Source organism: Serpula lacrymans (genome assembly GCF_000218685.1).
Source record: "Serpula lacrymans var. lacrymans S7.9 unplaced genomic scaffold SERLAscaffold_1, whole genome shotgun sequence".
In the NCBI taxonomy this organism is placed as follows: Eukaryota; Fungi; Basidiomycota; class Agaricomycetes; order Boletales; family Serpulaceae; genus Serpula; species Serpula lacrymans.
The window spans coordinates 3,453,219-3,474,157 of NW_006763290.1; the positions used below are offsets into that span (position 1 = coordinate 3,453,219).

Below are 20,939 nucleotides of genomic sequence, written 5' to 3' on the forward strand. Positions count from 1 at the left end.
ATGTATTATGTATCATGTCTATTACATAGTACACTTCCCAGATATTTGTCAGAAAGCAGCTCACATGGTGGAGGCTAAGGATGATGAGGAAGAAGGAGACTTGGATAGGCCTGACATTGATAGCGAAGATGAAGCTCTTCATAAGAGGGCCAAGAATAGCATGGAAGAGGAACTAGAAGATGAAGATGAAGATGCTCTGATGCAGACCTTTAAACGCTTGACAGGCAAGTAACTCAACCTTAGCTATAAGCTTTACTAATGCAGCATCATCAGAAGAAAGCTCACAGCAAGTTACTCCCTCACCTTCATTGACCCAGGAGTTGGACAATCCTTGCTACAAACAAATGGTCTCATCATTGCGTACCGATGTGAGTTTTACCTTTTTTTTTCTAGTTCACTAATCCACATATACAGATACAGATTACTGCATCACCAGCTGAAAGTGTCAGGTTGGTTAACAATAAGTGTAACAGGAATAACAGTAGTTCTCCTTCATTAACACCTTCCAGAAATTCCAAGGTAAGTGTGCAATAAGTTTAAAGATTATGAGGCTTATATTTTACACAGGCTGTCATCACTAGCTTTAGCCCCACCAGCTACAGGCTGGCTAAAGCAGAACATTCTCAAATGTGTGTCATTCTTTCTACTGTGAAAGGCTTCCCAGGTACTGATGAACGAGATGAACTTGTTTGGAATGCAATCATCAAAGTTGCCAGTTCTTCTTCACTATTCAAGATTACCATAGTAGATTTGGAGAATGCAAGGAACGAGCAGAAAAAAGGTAGAATCATTGATTATGTGAGTGAGAACAATGCTTCCAATATTTTTAATCATAAAATTTTAAACAGGTGTGGGCGGCTGCAGCTCAGCTTAGAGGTGAAGTCAAACAAAAGGCTAGGATACTCATTCTCTCAGAATACGCCCTCAAAGACAAGCTATCAGAGGAAGTACATACTATACTGGAGTGGTTGTTGAGTAATGGAAAAGGTGTCTTTACATTTGGTGGTTTAGATGTTTCTGTAAGTGTTCATATGTACTTTTCTTAAATGTTTTATGACTATGTATTTCAGACTTATTCATATGATAAGCAAAAACCTTTTGGACATCAGATACTGTAAGTTATCCATACTGTGTACAATGCACTCAGTAATGTTATATAAATGCTACCATGAAATTAAAATTACTCACCACAATTTCAATAATGGCTTGTGAGTTTTTCTTGATAACTCATCAAGTCTGTGCAAGACAATAACCCAATAAGTGACTACCACCAAGTATTAAATGGGTGAACTTACCTCTGTTTATTCACCAACGGCTCAAGAAAAATAAAAGTGGTTATACATATACCAATAAATCACTGTAATAACAAAAGACATCAGTGGGGATAACTATGACTGATGAGTCCCATATATAAGAATTCTGGACACAAACTATACCTGAAGGTAGACTTGTGATGTGGTGGTTGAATATAGTGGGGGCATTTATAGTGCTTATGCCAATGCAGATGGTGGCTGAGAATAAACAGAGCTTGTATGAGTGTCATATAAGATAACTGTAAAAAAGAAAACATACATTAAACTAAGATACTCATTGAGTGTTGTGTTAGCTTGACTTTGTTGCAAAAGATGGAGAAAATCCAAGTGAAGCGTCCAAATGTACTGAGCTGTGATGTAACTTGTGACATAACACTAGTGCCACGTATACATCAAGAGCTGACTCTGAAAAAAAAATGGCACAAAATCTAATCTAATCATAGGAAGCGTGTCCATTTTCACACACTCAATTATAGTGTTCAACTGCTGGAAAATTTGCTTTGGTGCCACATATTCAAAATCCACCTAAATTCATCCTTGTGCGTCAAGCAAAACACTTCAACTTTGATGTGATGTGAGTGGTGTTCTTTAGTATCTGTACGATGGAATATTTGTGATAAATTTTTATAAAACCATGAGACTAATTTACCTGCATAAAAAACCATTGTATGAATAATAAGAGCATACTCATTACCACCAGAAAAATGTCTCATGGAAAACAACAAGCTATTATAGCTCCTATAGCTGCCATAGCACCTATAGCATCTATTATAGCAATGCCTGGTTGCTGAAATATACAGAAAATATTGGGGATATATGTGATAGATTTTTATTACATAGATAAGCAGGCTAATATATATGCCAAAACATTTAGTGAGTAATAATGGTGTTTTCATCACAATCAGAACAAAGTTCCCATAGATAGAAACAAGCCATTATGGCTACTATAGCAGTTATGATATCTATTATAGAAATGTTTTGACTATTATAGTAATGCTATAGCTGTTATAGAAGCCATAGAAACATGCTTAGCTATATAGCAAAATGGTTTTTCCTGATGTGTTCCCTTCCACGACTTGTCGTTGTGGGGATATACAGAGCAAGCGCAAAAGATTTCTGTCAGTGCTGAGCATGCCAGGTTACAAAAACACACTGCACGTACTGAGCACAATGAAACTGATACTATTATGGGGAACCAATTACAAGGAAAACAACCTTTTCCGCGGGGCCACTTTTTACCTTCTCATCCGCAAAAAGATTCTCATCTTGTGCATATCCGAGAGGACCTGTTTGTGCCTGTGTTGTTGGGAAACACACTACCTAGACAAGACCGGGGCGAGGTAGAGTTTCAGTTGTGGTGTAGAGCAATGTTGATTTTGTTCAAGCCATGGCGGTCACTGTCTGATCTGAAGGATAAAAACAAAACATGGCAATCAGCTTTTGTTCAACATGTATTCAAAGAAAAGTTGCAACAGATTATCTGTAATATCAATGTCAAACATGAGTGCCAAGATGCCTGTGACAAGAATGAAGACAAAAGATGCAATGATCCCTTGTCACAACAAACCTTGCCCTTACAGTCTGAACGGAACACCATGGATAACATTGATGTCTTGCAACTTGCTACTATGCAAGATGAACAAACCATGCATATTGATGGACTGTTTGACTCCCTTGCCGCTCTTGAAAGTATCAGTTTGCCAAGAAAGCAAGATCATAATATCCGCCAGGTTGTTTTTGCTCTTCATGTTGGCAAGCCTTTTGGAGGGATCAATGTCATGTTCACAGGGGATTTTGGTCAGCTGAAGCCCATGAAAGGGACGGCGGTGTTCAGCTATTCCTTAGTAAATCACATATTACCCAACACACACTGAATATGGCCAATCATCACTGCACAGAGCTTTTTTATGGCGGCAATTTAACAAAGTTGTTGAATTGAAGAAGAACTGGTGTGCTGATGGTGATCCTGCATTTGTAAATCTCTTGCACCGCATTCACCTAGGTATTGCCTGGGATGCAAGTAGTCCCTTATCCTATCAACAAAAAGAGTCTGGTTCTAACTACATTGTCTCCAACTTTGACACTCTCAACAGTCGTTGTTTGCAATATCTTTCTGCACACCAGCCTAAAATGTTGTATAATTTCAAGGACACCCCAATAATTGTCTGTGAGAAGGTACTCAGAGATTCAATCAATGATAAGAAGGTATAGAGTTTTGCTTGCTCGACTAACCAAGCTTGCCATGTATATCATTTCAGAGAGCTCATCAAAAAACAACAGCTGCCACAAGGCATGCAAGACTTTGCATGGGACAAAATTGGATCAAGCATCACACACCACACACAACAGCTTAGGCAAATTGCCGTTGGTGCGAGGCATGCGCGTCATGGTTACTGAAAATGTTGCTATTTCCTATAACATTGTCAATGGAGCAGATGGCTTGTTGGAAGACATCACATTTTCAGTGGACAAAAGCAATTGATGCTACACAGAATGTGCTTATGTGAAAATTGATGGCTCTAACTTACAATTGCCTAGCTTGCATACTGACATTGTACCAAATTTGCCCACTCCTACGAGATTCACTTACAATCCTAAACTTTCCAGTACGGATGGCTCTTCAATACCTCTCAAGAGTTGTAATATTGTTTGAACACAACTACCTCTTCTTCTAGCTTATGCTTACACTGATTATAAGGTTCAAGGTTGTTCTCTAAAAAGACCTCTTGAATCTCCACATTGGCCACATACACTTCCCTTTTCCACAACTTCGTGTCCCCAACAACATAACCTTCTGAATGCTGTAGGTAGTGCAACATTCTGTTCCTCCTCCACAAGAATGGCACGTATAGATCCATATCAGCTGGCCACCCACTACTTCCTGCAAAAAACTTGAGAGCAACAGATCCGGACACAACACTTTTGAACTGCTGCAAGATAGCAAGAAATAGGTGGGGATAGCACACAAACTGCCTCAGGATCTTAAACAAATGATGCCTAAGGTGTGTGTTCACAATACAATAATTGGTGCGAGAGAGTCCTCCATATAACATGGCATCTGCAACAGACAACAAAGCCAATACACGTTCAACAAGCCCCGGCGCACAAGACGCCACAAGGCGCCCATCACATGAACTGTGTCGCAATGGGTTTGCGTCTAATTCATGGGCGGTGGCTTGTTTGATGGATGACATCTCTCACTTCTTTTGTTTTTTAAATCACAACGGCATATTTCAAATGACTATCCATCCCTCTCTTTTCTTCCCTTGTCTCCTCAACTTCTTCCCAACACATCTATCCTCTCATTACCGCACTCCAATGTCTTTTATTTAAGGTATACTCTTCTTACAATTGTCTTTCTGCTGTTCACAACTTCACATCTTTGCAGATAGCAACAACAATGTTCTAGTAAAAAACTGGCCTCACCAACTCACTGAGACACTTGCAAAAGCCATTGAGCCTGAACCACACGACTCAGTTTTGGTACCTATCACCTACCATGAAGTCTGTGAGTGGGCATATGTACCCAAAAATCCTTCGTCATCAGATTGCAATCATGCGCACCTCTTGCTCTATAAAAATCCTCAGAATGGAATCAACAATAACACATTATACCCTGTCTGCATTCAAATTCAAGGTATCCTGGAGAAAAGCTTGTTGTCAGTGCTTGGTTCTTGGGACGGGTATGATACAATACTAAGCACACTCTCACTAATTAATGTCATACTTTGCAGCACTTTGCATTTTGCACCATCTGCTACACAGAATATTACATTGGGTAGTGGACCCTTCAAAGATCAATGGGAATCCTTGTTGCTGGCTATAAGCAACTTGCATCAACTAGTACATATCAGCTTGGATGAGAATGGCTACAAAGAGCCTCCTATCACTGCTATGTGCAGCTTGTACATGCAACGCCGAGTGTTTTCTAAGGTGTGTCACTCTACTTACTGAATATGCCTCCTTTTCTGACGGTGTTCTAGATAACGGCCACTAATTGCGAAGTGTCATCAGCCCTACACACAACAGATGATCCTTCCCATAAAGCAGATTTTGTAAATGATAAGTGGCGTGTGCTGCAAAAAATCACCCTTGCACGCAAAGATTCACAAGGAAAAGTAGTGCCCTGCTCACACACTTTATTTTGGAAGGGGGATTTTGTAGATGTTGGTGTATCCCTTGACATTAGTGTTGAGCCATACAGGCAAGTGTTCTATTCGTGCCCACTTGAACCTCAAACATGTCTTGCAACTTGCTCCTTCTGCTACTTTGCGTGTGGTTGAGTGTTATCTCCTTCTGCATACACCACTTTGTAATAATTTGTTATCAAGCTTGGCATAAAGTCCGACTCCAAGGAACGCCAATTGCCAGCCAACACCTCCAATACTTTATCAATTGCTGTACAATCTTTGGCCTTGGATACTGAATGAAATTTTTTTATTTGTAAATACACTCAATATTTATTTTTGTCCAACTTTCTTGTCTCCTATCAACATTTCAAATATGTTGTGCCCCTTTTCTTTTCTGGAAATGCAGGCTGCGCTCTGATCTGAACCCTTGACATCTGAGTAGTCTCTACAAACCCATCATTCATCCATCCCCAGCAACAAGTTCTGTCTTATTAACTTTGTTTCCCTCTGCAGCTTCCAAACATCCCTTTTTGCATACCGGAAGTCATCACTCGTCAATCTACAATGCCAGCAACTAAACACAATGCGCCTACCAACTCTCCTGCTCCTGATGAACTCCTGGCCAAAAAAAGTAAAACAAGTGGAGATGTAGATCAGCAGTCATGCTCATAATGTATTGCTACAACATCTGCGGACAGGTGTGCCACCCTTATCAATTTTTCTCCTTTGAAAATGAAAATGACGCAATGTACAACAAGAAAACTCACCGCTCAACAGATTGTACTGAGAAAAGTCACTGTCTCTTTGCACCATGCTGTGATATCAATGTATGATGAGAAACCAATTCAGTGCGTAAACAATGTCTATACCATCCACACTATTTATATACTTTCATTCCAGATGCATCAGAAACTTTGTCAATTACTCCAACTCAGAAAACTACACTTACAGCATTGAACAATTACCTCCCATCAACACTTGGGGAGTGAAGAAGCACAAAAAAGACTGATTGCACTACATGTGCCACCCTAGAAGTAACACACCTCATACAATATGGGTAGTTGGTCGCATCAGCAAGGTCTGGTTCTTTGTGCCTGGGCCAAACAGAGCCCCACACCCTCAAGTAAATGTCGCTATAGAGCTATTTAGCACAACTGCACTTGCTCTTTCTTGTGCTCTTATAGGTTCCTTGCAAGAACCTCAGGAAGGTTAGTTTTCAATGTCTGCATGAAACTTCACATATTCTAATTGTGTTTTGTCTAGATACAGAAGCCAATGATTGGGGTGATATCATGGCCTGGCACCATCAAACTCCTTTGACTGACAAGGAAATTGTCAAACAGTAAATTTCTATAACCTGCTCAACCTCTTGGCTCACAGATGTTTCAGGCTGTCCCCTTCACAGCCTGCTACGATGCTTGTAACTTGTTCGCTGAAAAATGCAACATGGAGGCCTATTCCACTCGCCGTGTGAGCATAAATGATGTAGGCCTCATGGAAGTCTACATCAAACACTACAAACATGACAAAACTGCCAACCATTGGCAAAGTTGAAATGTTTTCCTAGAACTACAACAACTGTCTGCCATCCACTCTTGTTCAGCCAGCATTAATATTTGACAGTGTTTTGCTTTCCATTCCTCTTACGTTTCATTCTTTTGCACACACCTTTCCCTTCTGATATGATTGCAAATACACATTAAATTATATATTGTATATATGACCATGTAACGCACATTCTTCAATATTGAACAGTCCTTCATTTGATGGTGATCCGTTGTCCACACACACCTCCTTTCTTCAATATTGAATGGTCCTTCGCCTGATGCCAATCTGTTGGCCACTCTTCTGTTTGAATGGTCCTTCATTAGATGCTGATCCCTTCCCAACAATTGGGTTTTTCAATATTGAATAGGCCTTTTTCCGATGCCAATCCCTCGGCCTCTCTTATTCAAATATCCTTCATTAGATACCATCTTTACAAATCTTGAAATTTCACTCCTCACTCTTGACCTCCATGCGCTATCAACTCCCCTCCAACCAGGAAGTGCAAGAAGCAACATCTACATGTGATTATGCCATGCATTGGATTACATCAAGGGCATCAACTGTCACTTGAATGGAACCCTTTGTGGAAGGTCAGCTTGCGAGTAAGTCTCTCCAACTTCATACCCTCCAGCAACTGCACATTTCACTGAAATTTCACATCTACACAGCAATTTTGCAAACTCTGAGTCAACATTGACCAACAACAACAACAACAACAGCCTCAATTATTTACCTGTTTCCAACTGAAGCCGGTCATATTGCAAATCCAAAACATGACACGTGAATGTCTTGAAAGAGGCATTCAGGGGATCTCCATGCCTTACTCCCCTGATGATCTTGCCGTGCTACTTAAAATCATTGCCAGGGCAATCTACCATGCATGATTTGGGGTGTTTTTATCATCGTGTCCCTCAACGTGATTGTTCATACTACCAGTTATATGGGTCAATTGCCTCTCCAACTTCACCACAGATCCCAAACAACATTGCCAATTTCTTATTTGCGCATGAAAAAAAAAATATAGAATCAATTTTGCCGCTTTTCATATCACGCTCTTCTAACTCCTCTTCTTTCATGGACGTACACTCAGCCATGGACACTTTTCGTCGTTGTCATAACATTCCTGCAATTACTCACCCATAATTTATTCTCTATCTTCTCACTGCGTACCGCTAATCATGTATCACCCTGATCAGGCACTCAATCATATTTTTGCCGTTCTATTGCCATCACCATGAGGCTTATTCAGCTTCTTCTATCACTCACAACTGATCATTAGCTCTCAATGTATTATGTCGGGTTCCCCCAAAAAAGAACTCGGAAGCTAAGGAGCTATTCTCTTCCAATGGTTAGGTCTCTTTCTTTTTCATTTCACCCCCTAGAGTCCTAGCCCCGGCACGCTCCGAAGGTCCTTTCATCGATCAGGTGACGCTTCTCGCCGAAAAACAAAGACCTTCCCCACCAAACCATGAAATATATTATTTTACAATACTCATTACATGTTCTCTTTCTATTCTGTATCCTAGAGAAAATAATCCGTCACTACAACTGAGTGAATCACATTATTTTCCTTTTCTCTTCACTAGTGCGGCAAACAACAAAGCCCTGGGATTTCAATATTTCAATTCTCAGTCGCCCCCGCATATGGGGAGTTTGACATTTGATACTCGTCATCGCAATGCCAATGGTGACGCCCATTCGATCACAGGCTCTATATCCACAATCCTCTTGGCATGAAGCTCGCGTTGGAGATGATGAAGGATCATTTGTTCAACCACTCTTACAGCAACCATATTGCCCAAAACATTCTCGTGCCCCATTTTCCTATAACTTACTCACCTCTTCAGATGACGATGGCGGTATGGTGAGGTCTCCAAAAGGTCGCACACAAATCACAGAGGGACCTAAACATCGAGATCATTCAACTTCTTCCCTCCGACTCCCTGATTCTACCGACTCAGGTGATATGAATGCTCAGGATTTAACGACACGGAGCTTACTGATAGAAAAATTTCCTATCGTGGTATCATCTCCAGCTCCTGGTATCGAGGCCATAGATGCATTGGTGGATAGCATCAATGGATTCTCGATGCATGATTACCGCCACACAGAATCAAACCATTTTAAGTTTACAATACCCAAACTTCAAACGTCAGCAGGTTCCGGTCCCAGCAGGATGTGCACGAGACTAGTCACAGCGTCTTCTGGACCAAATCAAGTTACTCGCAACAGATACAGTCCTGTTCCCTCTGTTTTTTCTGCGTGTGGTTGCTGTACCGACCAAGTTCCCATGTTGAAATCCACCAATCACGCTGGCCGTACCCCACATAACATAAAACAGATCCCTTGTTCTCCCGACTATCCTCCCCTTCCTTTACAGCAGTCAGTCATTGAAAGGTCTAAAGCTCCATCTATATCCGACATCATTCGTGACTATAATGTTCCGGTCCATATTCGACCACAACTTCGCCCTGTTTCCGCTACATCACCACAATATTCCGCTCACAATCCACTACCACAGAAGTCCGATGCATTATGCGAGTCAGAATACGATCGTGAAGAAGAAATGCTGTCTCGATCATCTATTGACAGTATAGCAGATGAAGTACACCGAACATACATAAACCAAATCAGCTCTTCGCTTACTCCACGGTCTCAAGGTTGTCATGGCCTCCCGCAGTTTTCTATTACGCCTGCAATCTCAAATGTGATCAACCGTTGCTGTTCTGCAGGATGTACTTCGCCGGATCCCGATAATTATTCTCAGTCATTCACGGATACTCATGTGCCTAATTACTTAGACCCGGTCACGATAGGCATCAAACCATCGGTATCCCAGATCATTGCGCAATTCTTACGGTCCAAGCGCCTCACGACGTTACTCAAGCTTACCCGATATCCTCACGCTTCATCAGATAACCCTCTTACTGTCAGCCTCTCCGACATGGGTGATCCCAATGGTTTTCCCCTCGTAATATTTCTTGGGTTGGGGTGCGTCAGGCATATAATGGGTCTCTATGATGAAATGGCGGACTGCTTAGGCCTCCGCCTCATAACCATCGACAGGCAAGTCGGCTTTGTGTGATCATTTGTTCAATCCTGACATGGTGTCTCACAGGTGGGGTTTAGGCCGCACTGATACACCGCACCCAATGCATGCGGGAGGCATCTTAGAGTGGGCTCTGGTAGTGGAAGAAGTCCTCGATCATTTAAATATCGATCAATGTAGCGTCATGGCGCATTCGGCGGGAGCACCTTACGCTCTATCATTTGCAAATAGGGTCCCAGATCGAATTAGAGGCGATATATGTCTGTTAGCGCCTTGGATAGGAGGTAATGAAAATGGTAACGCGCCAGTACAACAATGATCTCTTACCTGCTGATGAACCTCACACAGGGTGTTATAAGTGGCTGAAGTATATCCCAAATGGGATATTGAGGACAGTCCAAGCAGCTGACTGGAAGATTCAGGCATGGATGCTAGGAAAGCCTCCCTCCCTAGCTTACCAAGGAATAGGATACACTGTTGCGTCTTCCAAAACGTTCGGCGTGGAACCTATTTTGTCCGGACAGGCACCCTTGTCTGGGGGGATTAATTGCGATAATAATCACTGTGTCTACCCATCCACTGAAACAGTACGGCGCCCAAGCCTATGTTCTAGCTCTTTCGGGGAGTATGACGACTTACACGATTTCAATGGTCACTTCGATAGCCAGGGCTCGCTTGGAACATGGTCTACGTCACTGCATAAGAGTGATTCAGGCATTGTAACAGAAAGACATTCAAAAACAATTCTTAGAAGGCTCAAGTTGAAGGCCGTCTCCACCTCGTTGCCAGCCCAGGCTGAGAAGCCCCCACCATGGAGCTTCAGAAAATTGAAGACGCTGCGATCTGTGGGATCCCTTAAAGGCAAATCATCAACTCCTACCCCCCTTCCGAAAATTGGAGATTTACCGTGTCCTGCACAACTTCAGCGTTCTGTAAGCACGATTAGCATCAATAACCTTGGTCTACACACTACTGCCGAGAAAAGCGATTCTACGATATACAAAGCGAGCAAAGTATTTGATCCTACCTCGCAATCCATTCTACCTCAAAATCGGCCCTCGATAACTACAGGTCGCCTTCCGTCATTTTCTACATCGTCTACTACTTCATCGGATGTTACCACTCGCAGATCGGACTGTCTGCAGGCTGCACTTGGCAATGCTCTCCTTGCAGCTTCACATGCTGAATCTGCCAAAGGAACGCACAGCGATCTTTTGCAAATTTTAAATCGTGATCATAGGCCGTGGGGTTTTTCGTATTCATCGTATCCACACAAAGTTCTCGTGTGGTATGGAGACAAAGACGACAAAATCACCGAGGACGCTGTGAGATGGATGGAACGAACTATGAGCGAGGATAGGTGTCATGTTAAAGTTGTGAAAGGTGCTCACCATGCGCTTATGTACAATAGCTCAGTGGTAGTGGATGTCTTAGAACGTATTAGAGAGTTTTGGTGATAAGTGTAGCAGTAAATAGGTGTAATATACTGTCACTTCATTGGTTTATATGACGCTGTAATTACACAAGAAATGCATACGGTCCGGACCGTATACAATGTGTATGGTCCACCCTGGCTTGTCGGAGCCGCTTGCTGGACTGTTACCTCAGGGACCTCGTTTGTCTCTGTTGTAGATGATATTTTCACATGCGTAGACACTCAGTACGATACAGCAGCACAGCCACTCACATGGCCATAGTAACCTGTTTTTAGACAGAAGAATCTAACTCTCGACGGTCATGTCTCAATGATGCTAGCTGGTAGCATTTCAACATTTAATAGGTTATGAGCCTGGCTTGCACTGGAACCTCACACATTCTGCTAGCTAGTATACATTCATTCAAAATTACTGATTTCTTTCTACATTGGCAGTTATGAAAGGTGACCTCTTCACTAAGGTACATTACACTGCCATGTCACACTTGTTACACCACAAACTTGCAGTAACAAAGACAGACTCAGTCAGTGACAGTAGACAAGAAGAGAGTACTCATATGTCCAAAGTACACCCTGATGTCTGAGGATGCATCCATCCTAGTGTTGCTGCAGCTTTGGTTTGCCACAGCCATTACATCAGGAAAAATGGACATTGATATAATCATGGATAATTACCACAAATATCATGATATTAGAGATAATCAGCAATAACTTGGCTTTTTACCTTCATAAACATTTTATTTAAGTCCCCCAGTAATTTGCTTCAATTATTTCAAATAACAGGTGATGATGTCTAGGTTATAGTGAATGCGACCTAATTTCAAGTGGCTATATCTCATTTGGTGATAATTTGGTGTGCTAACAATTGTAATATTGCAAAAACCAAAGACATAGCATAACCACAATTATCACTACTATGTTATGCATGTCATGAATTACAGTGGTGGTATGAGATTGGCCCATACAGTAACTATGCATCAAAATACTGCTCCCAGATGATTTCCCACTAGCTCAAGCCATGTTTTCTGAACCACTGTTCATGAATACAAAGCAAACTTAGCTGCTATTGAGTGAAGTGTAGAAGCACTCACTATACTTGCATGTAGATGCGGTGCATCATAACATGATATTTTCATGCATTGGCATCAAATATGCCATTGAGAACAAGCATGTGCCCGGAGTAGACATTAGCAAAGTATGATGAGTTGAAGTCCTGTGATTTATTTGAGCCTATTTGCCACTCCAAAATAACAGCATGCACCTGTAATCAATGACATTCAATTAGCAGAGTAAGAAGCCACAAAAGAATACATACCGTAGTAGCAGTCATGGCAACCATGGCTGCTGCCACTTCTGGTTTATCTAGATGGTCATCCAGAGTTGAAACAATGTCTTCACAATGCTTGACTCTGACACAGGATAACCACCAAAATAGACCTCTTTGAGTGTGTCAAGAAGAGCCGGATGCTGGTATGGTTTGCTCCATATGGGTTTTCCCTACCAGAAATTGTGAAAATAATGATGTGAAAAAGCAATAAAACCTATGCCCGCATTACTAACATATATGTATGTGTTACCTTGTAATAATTTTGTGATGTTGCACCCTTTGCTTAATCCATAATTTGAGACTACATGAATCTGGGCCACTTTCTTGATACAGTGACTCCAAAAACCTGTTCCATGTTTATTCTGGATGTTATGCATGAAGCATACCATTAAACAGCTTGAGTATTACACTTAGCTTTGGTGGAATTATAAATAGTACATACCCTTGGCTATATTACAATTACCCCATAGGTCATGTGATTTGGTTCACATGCTATAGAGATATGGTTAATTTAAAACAGCAACACTATGGAAAGGGTATTTGGATATTATCAGTACTTGGTATAGCCTCCTTTTTCCCTAAGCACTGCCTGAATCCTTCTAGGCATGCTTTCAATCTATTTCTGACACTCCTCAACTAGTATCTTCTCTCACTCCACTTGAGTCCTTTCCCACAATTCATGAATCCCATGGGGGGGATTTTCATACCCTGAAAGTCTCCTTTTGAGACAACCCCAGAGATGTTCAATAGGGTTTAGGTCAGGAGACTGTGCAGGCCAAACCATAGTGTTGAATGCTTGCTCACCTAGCCAGTCCTTGACCTTCCTGCAGGTGTGCTTGGGGTCATTATCTTGCTGAAAGATGATGTCAGGAGGATTGAGACCATAATACTCCAGGGTTTGCTGGAACTCATCCTTCAAAATCTGTAGGTAAAGGTCCCTATCCATCCTACCATCAATGTTAATCGCAAATCCAACTCTTTTTCAAGTCATACAGCCCCACATCATTAAGGAACCTCCTCCAAACTTGAGGGTTCCATCTACCAGCTTATCACTAAGCCCTCCCCTCCCTCTTTCTATGCCCATTTGCATCCATCTGACCCTAGGCAATTGATTTTAGTCTCATCAGACCATATTACTCTTTTCCAGTCCTCCAAAGTCCAATTCTTGTAGGCATAGGTAAAATCCAAATGAGCCTTGCATTGCCCAGTAGAGAGAAGGGGGTGTTTGGACTTCACCACAGCCTTTATACCAGATTTCTTCAAATGAGACGAAACAGTATAGGATAAGAGGGGTTGGTTGATGATGCTGGTAAGGGCTTTGGTCACTTCAACAGCATTTTCAGCTTTGCCAGAGGTAATAAGATGTTGGGCATATCAGATATTGGTAGGTGAAAGCTTGGAAAGACAACCTCCAATAGCTTTAGGTAGGGTAGAACACTCTTTGACGCAAAGTTTGTTTATTGTAGAAGGGCTAACACCAGTCTGCTTTGCAATGGCTTCACCAGAGTAGCCAGCATTAAGCAATGAAAGGATAGAGCTTCGTTGAGTAAGAGGGAGGGATCTGACTATGATGGTGGTTGAGAAGCAAGAAGTGTGTGAACTTTTTTAAACTCAGACATACTATTTGTATATATATCTTTGTTTGTACCAGCACATAATGGCAAATATTCAATGTTTTAACTAAGATTCTAGTCATCAGTTCAAAAGTGAAAAACCCCTTCCATAATGTTGCTATTTTACACTAACCATATCTCTATAGCCAAATCACATGACCTATGGGGCAATTCTATAGCCAAGAGTATGTACTATTTATAATTCCACCAAAGCTAAGTGTAATACTCAAGCTGTTTGATGGTATGCTTCATGCATAACGCCCAGAGTAAATATGAAAAGGGTTTTTGGAGTCACTGTATCACCACAGCTTGAGCTAATCCGTCCTTCAGGCTGCGGTATATATGTAGCAGCATATATTCAAAACAAAATCAAAAACAGTGTAAACATACCACCAGTGCCAGTGCACGTACATATTTGTGGTCTCTTTTGAGACATGAATAGATTTCATGCAGGCCATGCAATTTGGCTGATTGCAGAAGAGAGTCACAAGAGGTTTTTGTTTCTGATTAATATCTGGGTAGATCATCTTGAATGCCAGGTACTTGACCATGTCAGCAATGGATTCACAAAGAATGGATTGAACTGATATTTTCTGAGCTGTCAGGTTAACCTTGCTGTCTGTCATCATTGTATCATATACAAGTAGATTTTGGCCATGTTTTTTCAGCATCTTGCCAACCTGTATACACCAGTGCAGCAAAATCCTTCAACTCAGACTTGGACACAGAGTCACTTTCTGCAGCATTTGAGTCTGGGACATGTTTGGTTGATATTTTTTTTGTAGCTCAGCTAGGTTTGATTTTGCACCAAACAAGTTTCTTTTATAAGATAGTTAAAGACATTGGTGTGTCCATAGTGCAAATGCTAGATAGCAAAATAGTCTGCTTACCTCCTGTGCATGGGACTGTGCTCAATGGCCTGCTACTTGAGTGTGCATCTTGCCTGGACTTCTTTGTACACTGGTTTTGGGCTGGGACTTGCATCTGACCGAGGCAGTAGATCAGTAGATTGTTGTTCTGGAATTACTAACAGTGGCACAAAAGGTGTACCACTGTTCTTTTTGACACAATAAGCTTACAGTTCACGTTATGGTTAGAAAGGATATAGACAATATAGCTTGAGTACACACATATGGGGCTTGGTCTGCAAAGATTCCTGTTAGTAAAGACTGGAGCCTATTAAACAGAAGTGTAGTTGTTGCGAACAATGATAAAATATGGTACATATCTCTTGATTTATAATTCTTCTCAGTGTCCCCAAGCCTTGAAGTCAGCCCGGGTTGTTGTCGGTGTCAAAATTGTCACTGTCAGCTTGATACGGTCCCTCATCACCTTGATCTGGGGCAGTTGCTGGTTCATTGTTGCATTCAAGTCCAATGAGGTTCCCACTGGCACTTGTCAGTTGGTAAGCAGCCTTTGGCAATTTGCCACTGGCCCTAGGTACATTCTTGGCCACTTTCTGGCTACTGGGCACTGTGTCTTGATGCATAAGAGTGCCGTAGCACCCTCATGTTGATGTGGCACTGCGAGAAAAGTGAGTCATCATGTTGATAAAATTGACTGCTATTTTTTGTGTGAATACTTTGGTGGCCATACTCCTTCCTCATTGCCGCCACCCAGCTCCTTTTTTTTGCACATAATGTTCAGCTTTGAGGTTACACTGGCAGCTGCTTTGGAGGTAAGTCTTTTATTTTGAATATTAAATCCTATACTAACCTGGAGCTTTTTGTTTTGTAGGTTTTTCCAAAGTACCATTTCAGAGCTGGCTCATTTTTGGCTTGTATGTTGCAATTTTGTCGAGTTCTATACTGGTAAGCAGTCAGTTGGGCCCCTTATTTGATTAGGTCAAATTACTGATCTGCTTTTGATAAGGCATTAGTTTTGGCTTTGTGTGGTGTCCCCTCTGATAGAAGGCAAGTGAACTACATATTGTGTTTGCAGCAATTGATTTTACTAGGTTTTTCAATGTCATCCTTGTTAGCCAGTTTTGCAGCCCTGGCTGCAGCGGATTTTTCTGTGGCTGATACTTTTTTATAGATTTGCCTCTGGATACACCAGCATGTAGCTCAATATATAACTGAACCAACAACTATTTGCCTACTTTCAAGTCAGAATTTGACTTGGATGAAGAGTCACAAAATTTGCAACACTTCCATAGTGACTACTTTGGCACCTACAATGACAACAAGCTTGATTGGTCTTTGGGTCATGCAGAAATCATGATCCCAATAATAGCAGTAGTGCAGATGACTCAGAAGATAGAACATGGGCAGAAATTGGTGATGAGTGGGAGCTACCTGTGGATGATACTTAACAGGATGGTGTAGCATCAACAGAGGATGCCAAATAATCTATACCAGCAATGGCAGATCATGAACTGCTTTGTCAAGCAGAGTCTCAGCTATGACATGGGCTTTTTGTGACAAAATACCCTTTCCACAGTGCAGGAGCTCCTATAGCGCAACATCAGCATGCATATAACTCATATTGTAGCCAATAGCTGGCAGCAAGGATATCTGGGCCCCTTTCAAGTCAGACATTGACTATGAAGTGGCCAAATGGGCCAAGTTACAAGGTGCAGGCTCAACTGCATTTTCAGATTTACTTAGTATTCCTGGGGTATGTGCTTTGTCGCGCTCAAACACGGCTCATGCATTGATAAATGAATAGGTATCAGAACGACTAGGCCTTTTTTTCAAGAATTCATGAGAACTCAATCAAATCATTGATCCAAAACTACCAAAGAGATCTAAATTTGGACGCAAAGAAATTATTGTGGCTGGTGAAGCCTATGATGTTTATTTCTGAGACATCATAGAATGCATCAAAGCACTATATCACGAGCCTGAGTTTGCACCATACCTGGTATATGTACCGGAGCAACATTACATAGATGCTGACAAAACAGAGAGATTATATCCTGATATGCATACTGGGAAATGGTGGTGGACTACTCAGATTTGTGATTTGGTACATCCACAATTCATTGCTGTTGCTAACATAGAGCACAGCAGGAACTGGATAAAAACAACTCAGATGGCACCATTATTCCAGTGTTGTTGTCGTCAGACAAGACACAGCTCACTTTGTTCCGAAATAAAGTGGCATGTTCAATATACTTAATTATAGGGAATATCCCAAAGAATATCCACCACAAACCATCAAAACAAGCTTATATCTTGTTTGGCTATTTGCCTTTCACTTGTCTTAAACACACCACCAATAAAGCTGCACATTGCCGTACTATCATGAATCTGTTCTATGCTTGCATGCATCAAGTAGTTGAGCCATTGGAATCTGCTGGAACTGAAGGGCTTTGCATGGCCAATAGTGATGGAATTAGACGTCAAAACTATCCTATAGTAGCCAGTTATATTGAAGACTATTCAGAACAAGTTCTTGTAACAGGGACAAAAGCAGGTGAATGCCCCAAGTGTGATGTGCCCCATGGTGAACTAGGACAGGATTCTGAGATATATGGCCTGCAAAATCTTGCAAATGTCTTGGAGTCACTAGCGCTAATAGATGGTGACCCCCTTCTCTTCACAAAAGCCTGCCAGGATGCAGGTATAAAGCCTATCCACCATCCATTCTGGGAAAACCTACCATATACCAACATTTTCCAATCTATTACACCAGATATCTTACATCAAGTGTAACAGGGCATAGTCGTGTACATTGTGTCATGGATCAAAGAATCTGTTGGAGACTCAGAAATTGATGCACAATGTCAATGATTGCTCCCAAATTATAATGTCCGCCTCTTTTCCAAAGGAATATATAGTCTTACACGGATAAGTGGTACAAAGCACAATCAAATTTGCCGTATTTTGTTTGCATTTGCAGTTGGATTCCCTCTACCAGATAATTTGGCACCTGCCAGGCTGATACGTGCTGTACGGGCCCTACTTGATTTTGTGTACCTTGCACAATATTGTTGCCACTCAAAGGAGACACCACAACTGCTTGACAAGTCCCTCAGTCAATTTCACGCAAATAAGTCAATTTGTAAAGATTTTGAGCTGCCAAAACAGCATTCATACCAACACTATTCATATATGATCAAGCTCTTGGGTATGACAGGCAACTACAATACAGAATATACCGAGTGGCTGCATATTGACCTTACCAGGGATGCATATTGGGCTACAAATCACAAGGACAAATATAAGCAGATGACAAAGTGGCTCAAAAGACGAGAACAACTTCAATGGCATGATAGCTATGTTTATTGGTGGTGTTACGATACACAAATTTTGGACCCATAAATTTCATTCTCCTCTTTAACTTTCTTCTGTATTTTTCACACACTGTGCCATGTGGCACTTTACATTTTGTTCAAACTCCACCTTCTCGTGCTGCGCTGCCTTCTTCCTTATTTTAGCTACAAGTCTCTCACATAGTGGAGCTGGTCACACAGGCTGTGCCCCATGACATCATCAGCCACTGACTCCATCAACTGTACAGTACATATGTACAAATAACCTGTAGTAATATATATACCCCAATAGATTAAAGAGACTCCTCAGCGAGTCCTCCTGTTGTTTACCCACAACAAACTCGGTCCTATCCAAAGGGTAACCACTTCTCTCACTTCTTTATAGCTTTGTCTGAGTTGTGTGCCAGAGTATACAAACTCTTGGTTGTAACAGGTGGTAGTTGGATTTTTGGGCATAGGTTGAAAAAGGAAATTAAAAAGGGTTGAATCCATGCCTCTAAGCTTCCTAGGAGCTGAGGGATTCTTAGAATAAAAATTCCCAAACAGCATTGTGGGAATTGTCCAGCTTCTGGTTTCCATGTTCTCTCCTTGTCTCCATAGCCCTTCTATAGGACCAGGAACTCTAATTTTCCACACTTCAAGTGTGCATCCACTACTTGTTCCACTTCAAACTCTTCTTCACCTTCCTGGGTGACTAACTGGTCTGGGCCGGTCTACACGCTGTCCCAGCAGCAGCCCTTTGTAGGGTTTCACACGGCTAATATTGACCAGGGGTACTACCCTCAATTGTTTTGGGGTTCCAGCTCCACTACGTTGGGTTTGACTTCCTTACTCTGATAAGGCTCAATCCACTTTATGGTCAGTTTTCTAGACTGCCAATCTTTTCATTTAAAGTGGTTGGTATCTAACCAGACCAGGTCACCGACCTTGTAGTCAGGGGCCTTAGAGCGTCTACACTCTGCCCTGTCTGTCATCTGTTCTGCAGCTTTGAATAACACCTTGCAAGACAGACTTTATGTCTTTGACCATGTTCCCAGCAGCCTTGTTCTTGCTTTTTCCAGGTTCAACACCCATTCTGGGGAGGTACAACCTTGTAACCTCGAATGGTGCTTTCCCTGTAGCCAATAACTGTTTGATATTGTACAAGAACTGGGCTATCTTTAGCCACTTGGCCCAATCCATCTGCCTGTCATTAACAAATATATGGAGGTATTGCTTCAATTCCTGATTGAGCCTCTTTGTTTGTCCATCTGTTTGCAGATGAAACACCCTGATAATTTAGATTTGATGTGCAGCATCCGGCAAAGCTCCTTTGTAAATTTGCTAGCAAATTGAGGTCCCTTATCAGAGATAACTGTCTCCGGCAACCCATGGATAGACTATACAAAGTCTCTAAATAAGTCCGCTGTACCTGTGGCTGTAGAAGTTTTATTGATGGGAATAAACACCACTTCTTTGGAGAAGCGATCTACAGCCAACATTACTGAGCTGTACCCCTTTAACTCAGGCAGATCTGCCGCAAAATCAACCAATATATCTTGCCAATGGCCAGTTGGTATCAAATTTGGCATTAGTTTACCGGCTGGCGGTTGATGCGAGTTCTTTGCCATGGCACATCTTAGACAGGATTTTATGTATTCCTGTATATCTTTGACCATGTCAGGCCACATAGTTCCTGGAGATCAACTCCATGGTTCATTGCCACCCAGGGGGCCTAGCTGCTGGTGTGTCATGTTGTCTGTCTATTGCCTTGATCCTTGCGGGCTCAGGCACATAGATCTTATCTTTGTAATGGAAGAGCCTATCTTCCCATAAATAATTTTCATTGCCGTCAAGGCACACCTTCTCTTCTGATGAGATGTCTTTCTTGAAAACTTCTAGAGAATTGTGATCCTGCCTGATTTGAACATTGGCAACCCTGGATTGATCTATCAGGGTAACACCTTTGTTATTATATTTAATAGTATTGGCATGATCCTCTCTTCTCAAGAAAGTGTCTGCTTTTCCCATAGAAGTCCCAGGCTTATGAATTAACTTATAGTTAAACCTAGATAAGTACACCGCATAGCAGGTCTGTCTCTGGTTCAAGTCCCAAGCTGTCATAAAATATTCCAGATTTTTATGATCAGTCCAGATTTTGAATTGGTGCCTAGCACCTTCTAAGTAGTGCTGCCAGTGCTCTAGAGCTCTAATGATGGCCAGCATCTCTTTGTTGTAAATTTGATAGTTGCGCTCTGTAGGCAACAAACTATGCAATAAATAGGCACAAGGCCTCCAGAGATCATCAGGGCATTTAATTGATAGA

General features: G+C 41.7%; 3 protein-coding genes across 3 annotated transcripts; all 3 read left to right on the forward strand.

The window, feature by feature from the left end:
• Positions 1 to 4,443: 4,443 nt before the first annotated feature.
• SERLADRAFT_404760 (uncharacterized protein) lies at positions 4,444 to 5,743 on the forward strand (the record flags this gene model as incomplete). The annotated part of the gene is made up of 6 exons (XM_007312525.1): positions 4,444 to 4,462; positions 4,702 to 4,821; positions 4,861 to 4,972; positions 5,048 to 5,246; positions 5,297 to 5,431; positions 5,645 to 5,743. 6 exons carry the CDS (start codon positions 4,444 to 4,446, stop codon positions 5,741 to 5,743), a joined length of 684 nt encoding a protein of 227 aa, XP_007312587.1.
• A 3,686-nt stretch (positions 5,744 to 9,429) lies between these two features.
• SERLADRAFT_444411 (uncharacterized protein) lies at positions 9,430 to 11,556 on the forward strand (the record flags this gene model as incomplete). Its single annotated transcript, XM_007312526.1, has 4 exons — positions 9,430 to 9,582; positions 9,879 to 10,057; positions 10,110 to 10,336; positions 10,389 to 11,556. The coding sequence occupies 4 exons, from the start codon at positions 9,430 to 9,432 to the stop codon at positions 11,495 to 11,497; spliced, it is 1,668 nt and encodes a 555-aa protein (XP_007312588.1).
• A 4,076-nt stretch (positions 11,557 to 15,632) lies between these two features.
• Positions 15,633 to 17,124, forward strand: SERLADRAFT_404762 (uncharacterized protein; the record flags this gene model as incomplete). Its single annotated transcript, XM_007312527.1, has 8 exons — positions 15,633 to 15,635; positions 15,668 to 15,820; positions 15,918 to 15,949; positions 16,083 to 16,093; positions 16,153 to 16,226; positions 16,524 to 16,694; positions 16,909 to 17,034; positions 17,086 to 17,124. The coding sequence occupies 8 exons, from the start codon at positions 15,633 to 15,635 to the stop codon at positions 17,122 to 17,124; spliced, it is 609 nt and encodes a 202-aa protein (XP_007312589.1).
• Positions 17,125 to 20,939: the final 3,815 nt, after the last annotated feature.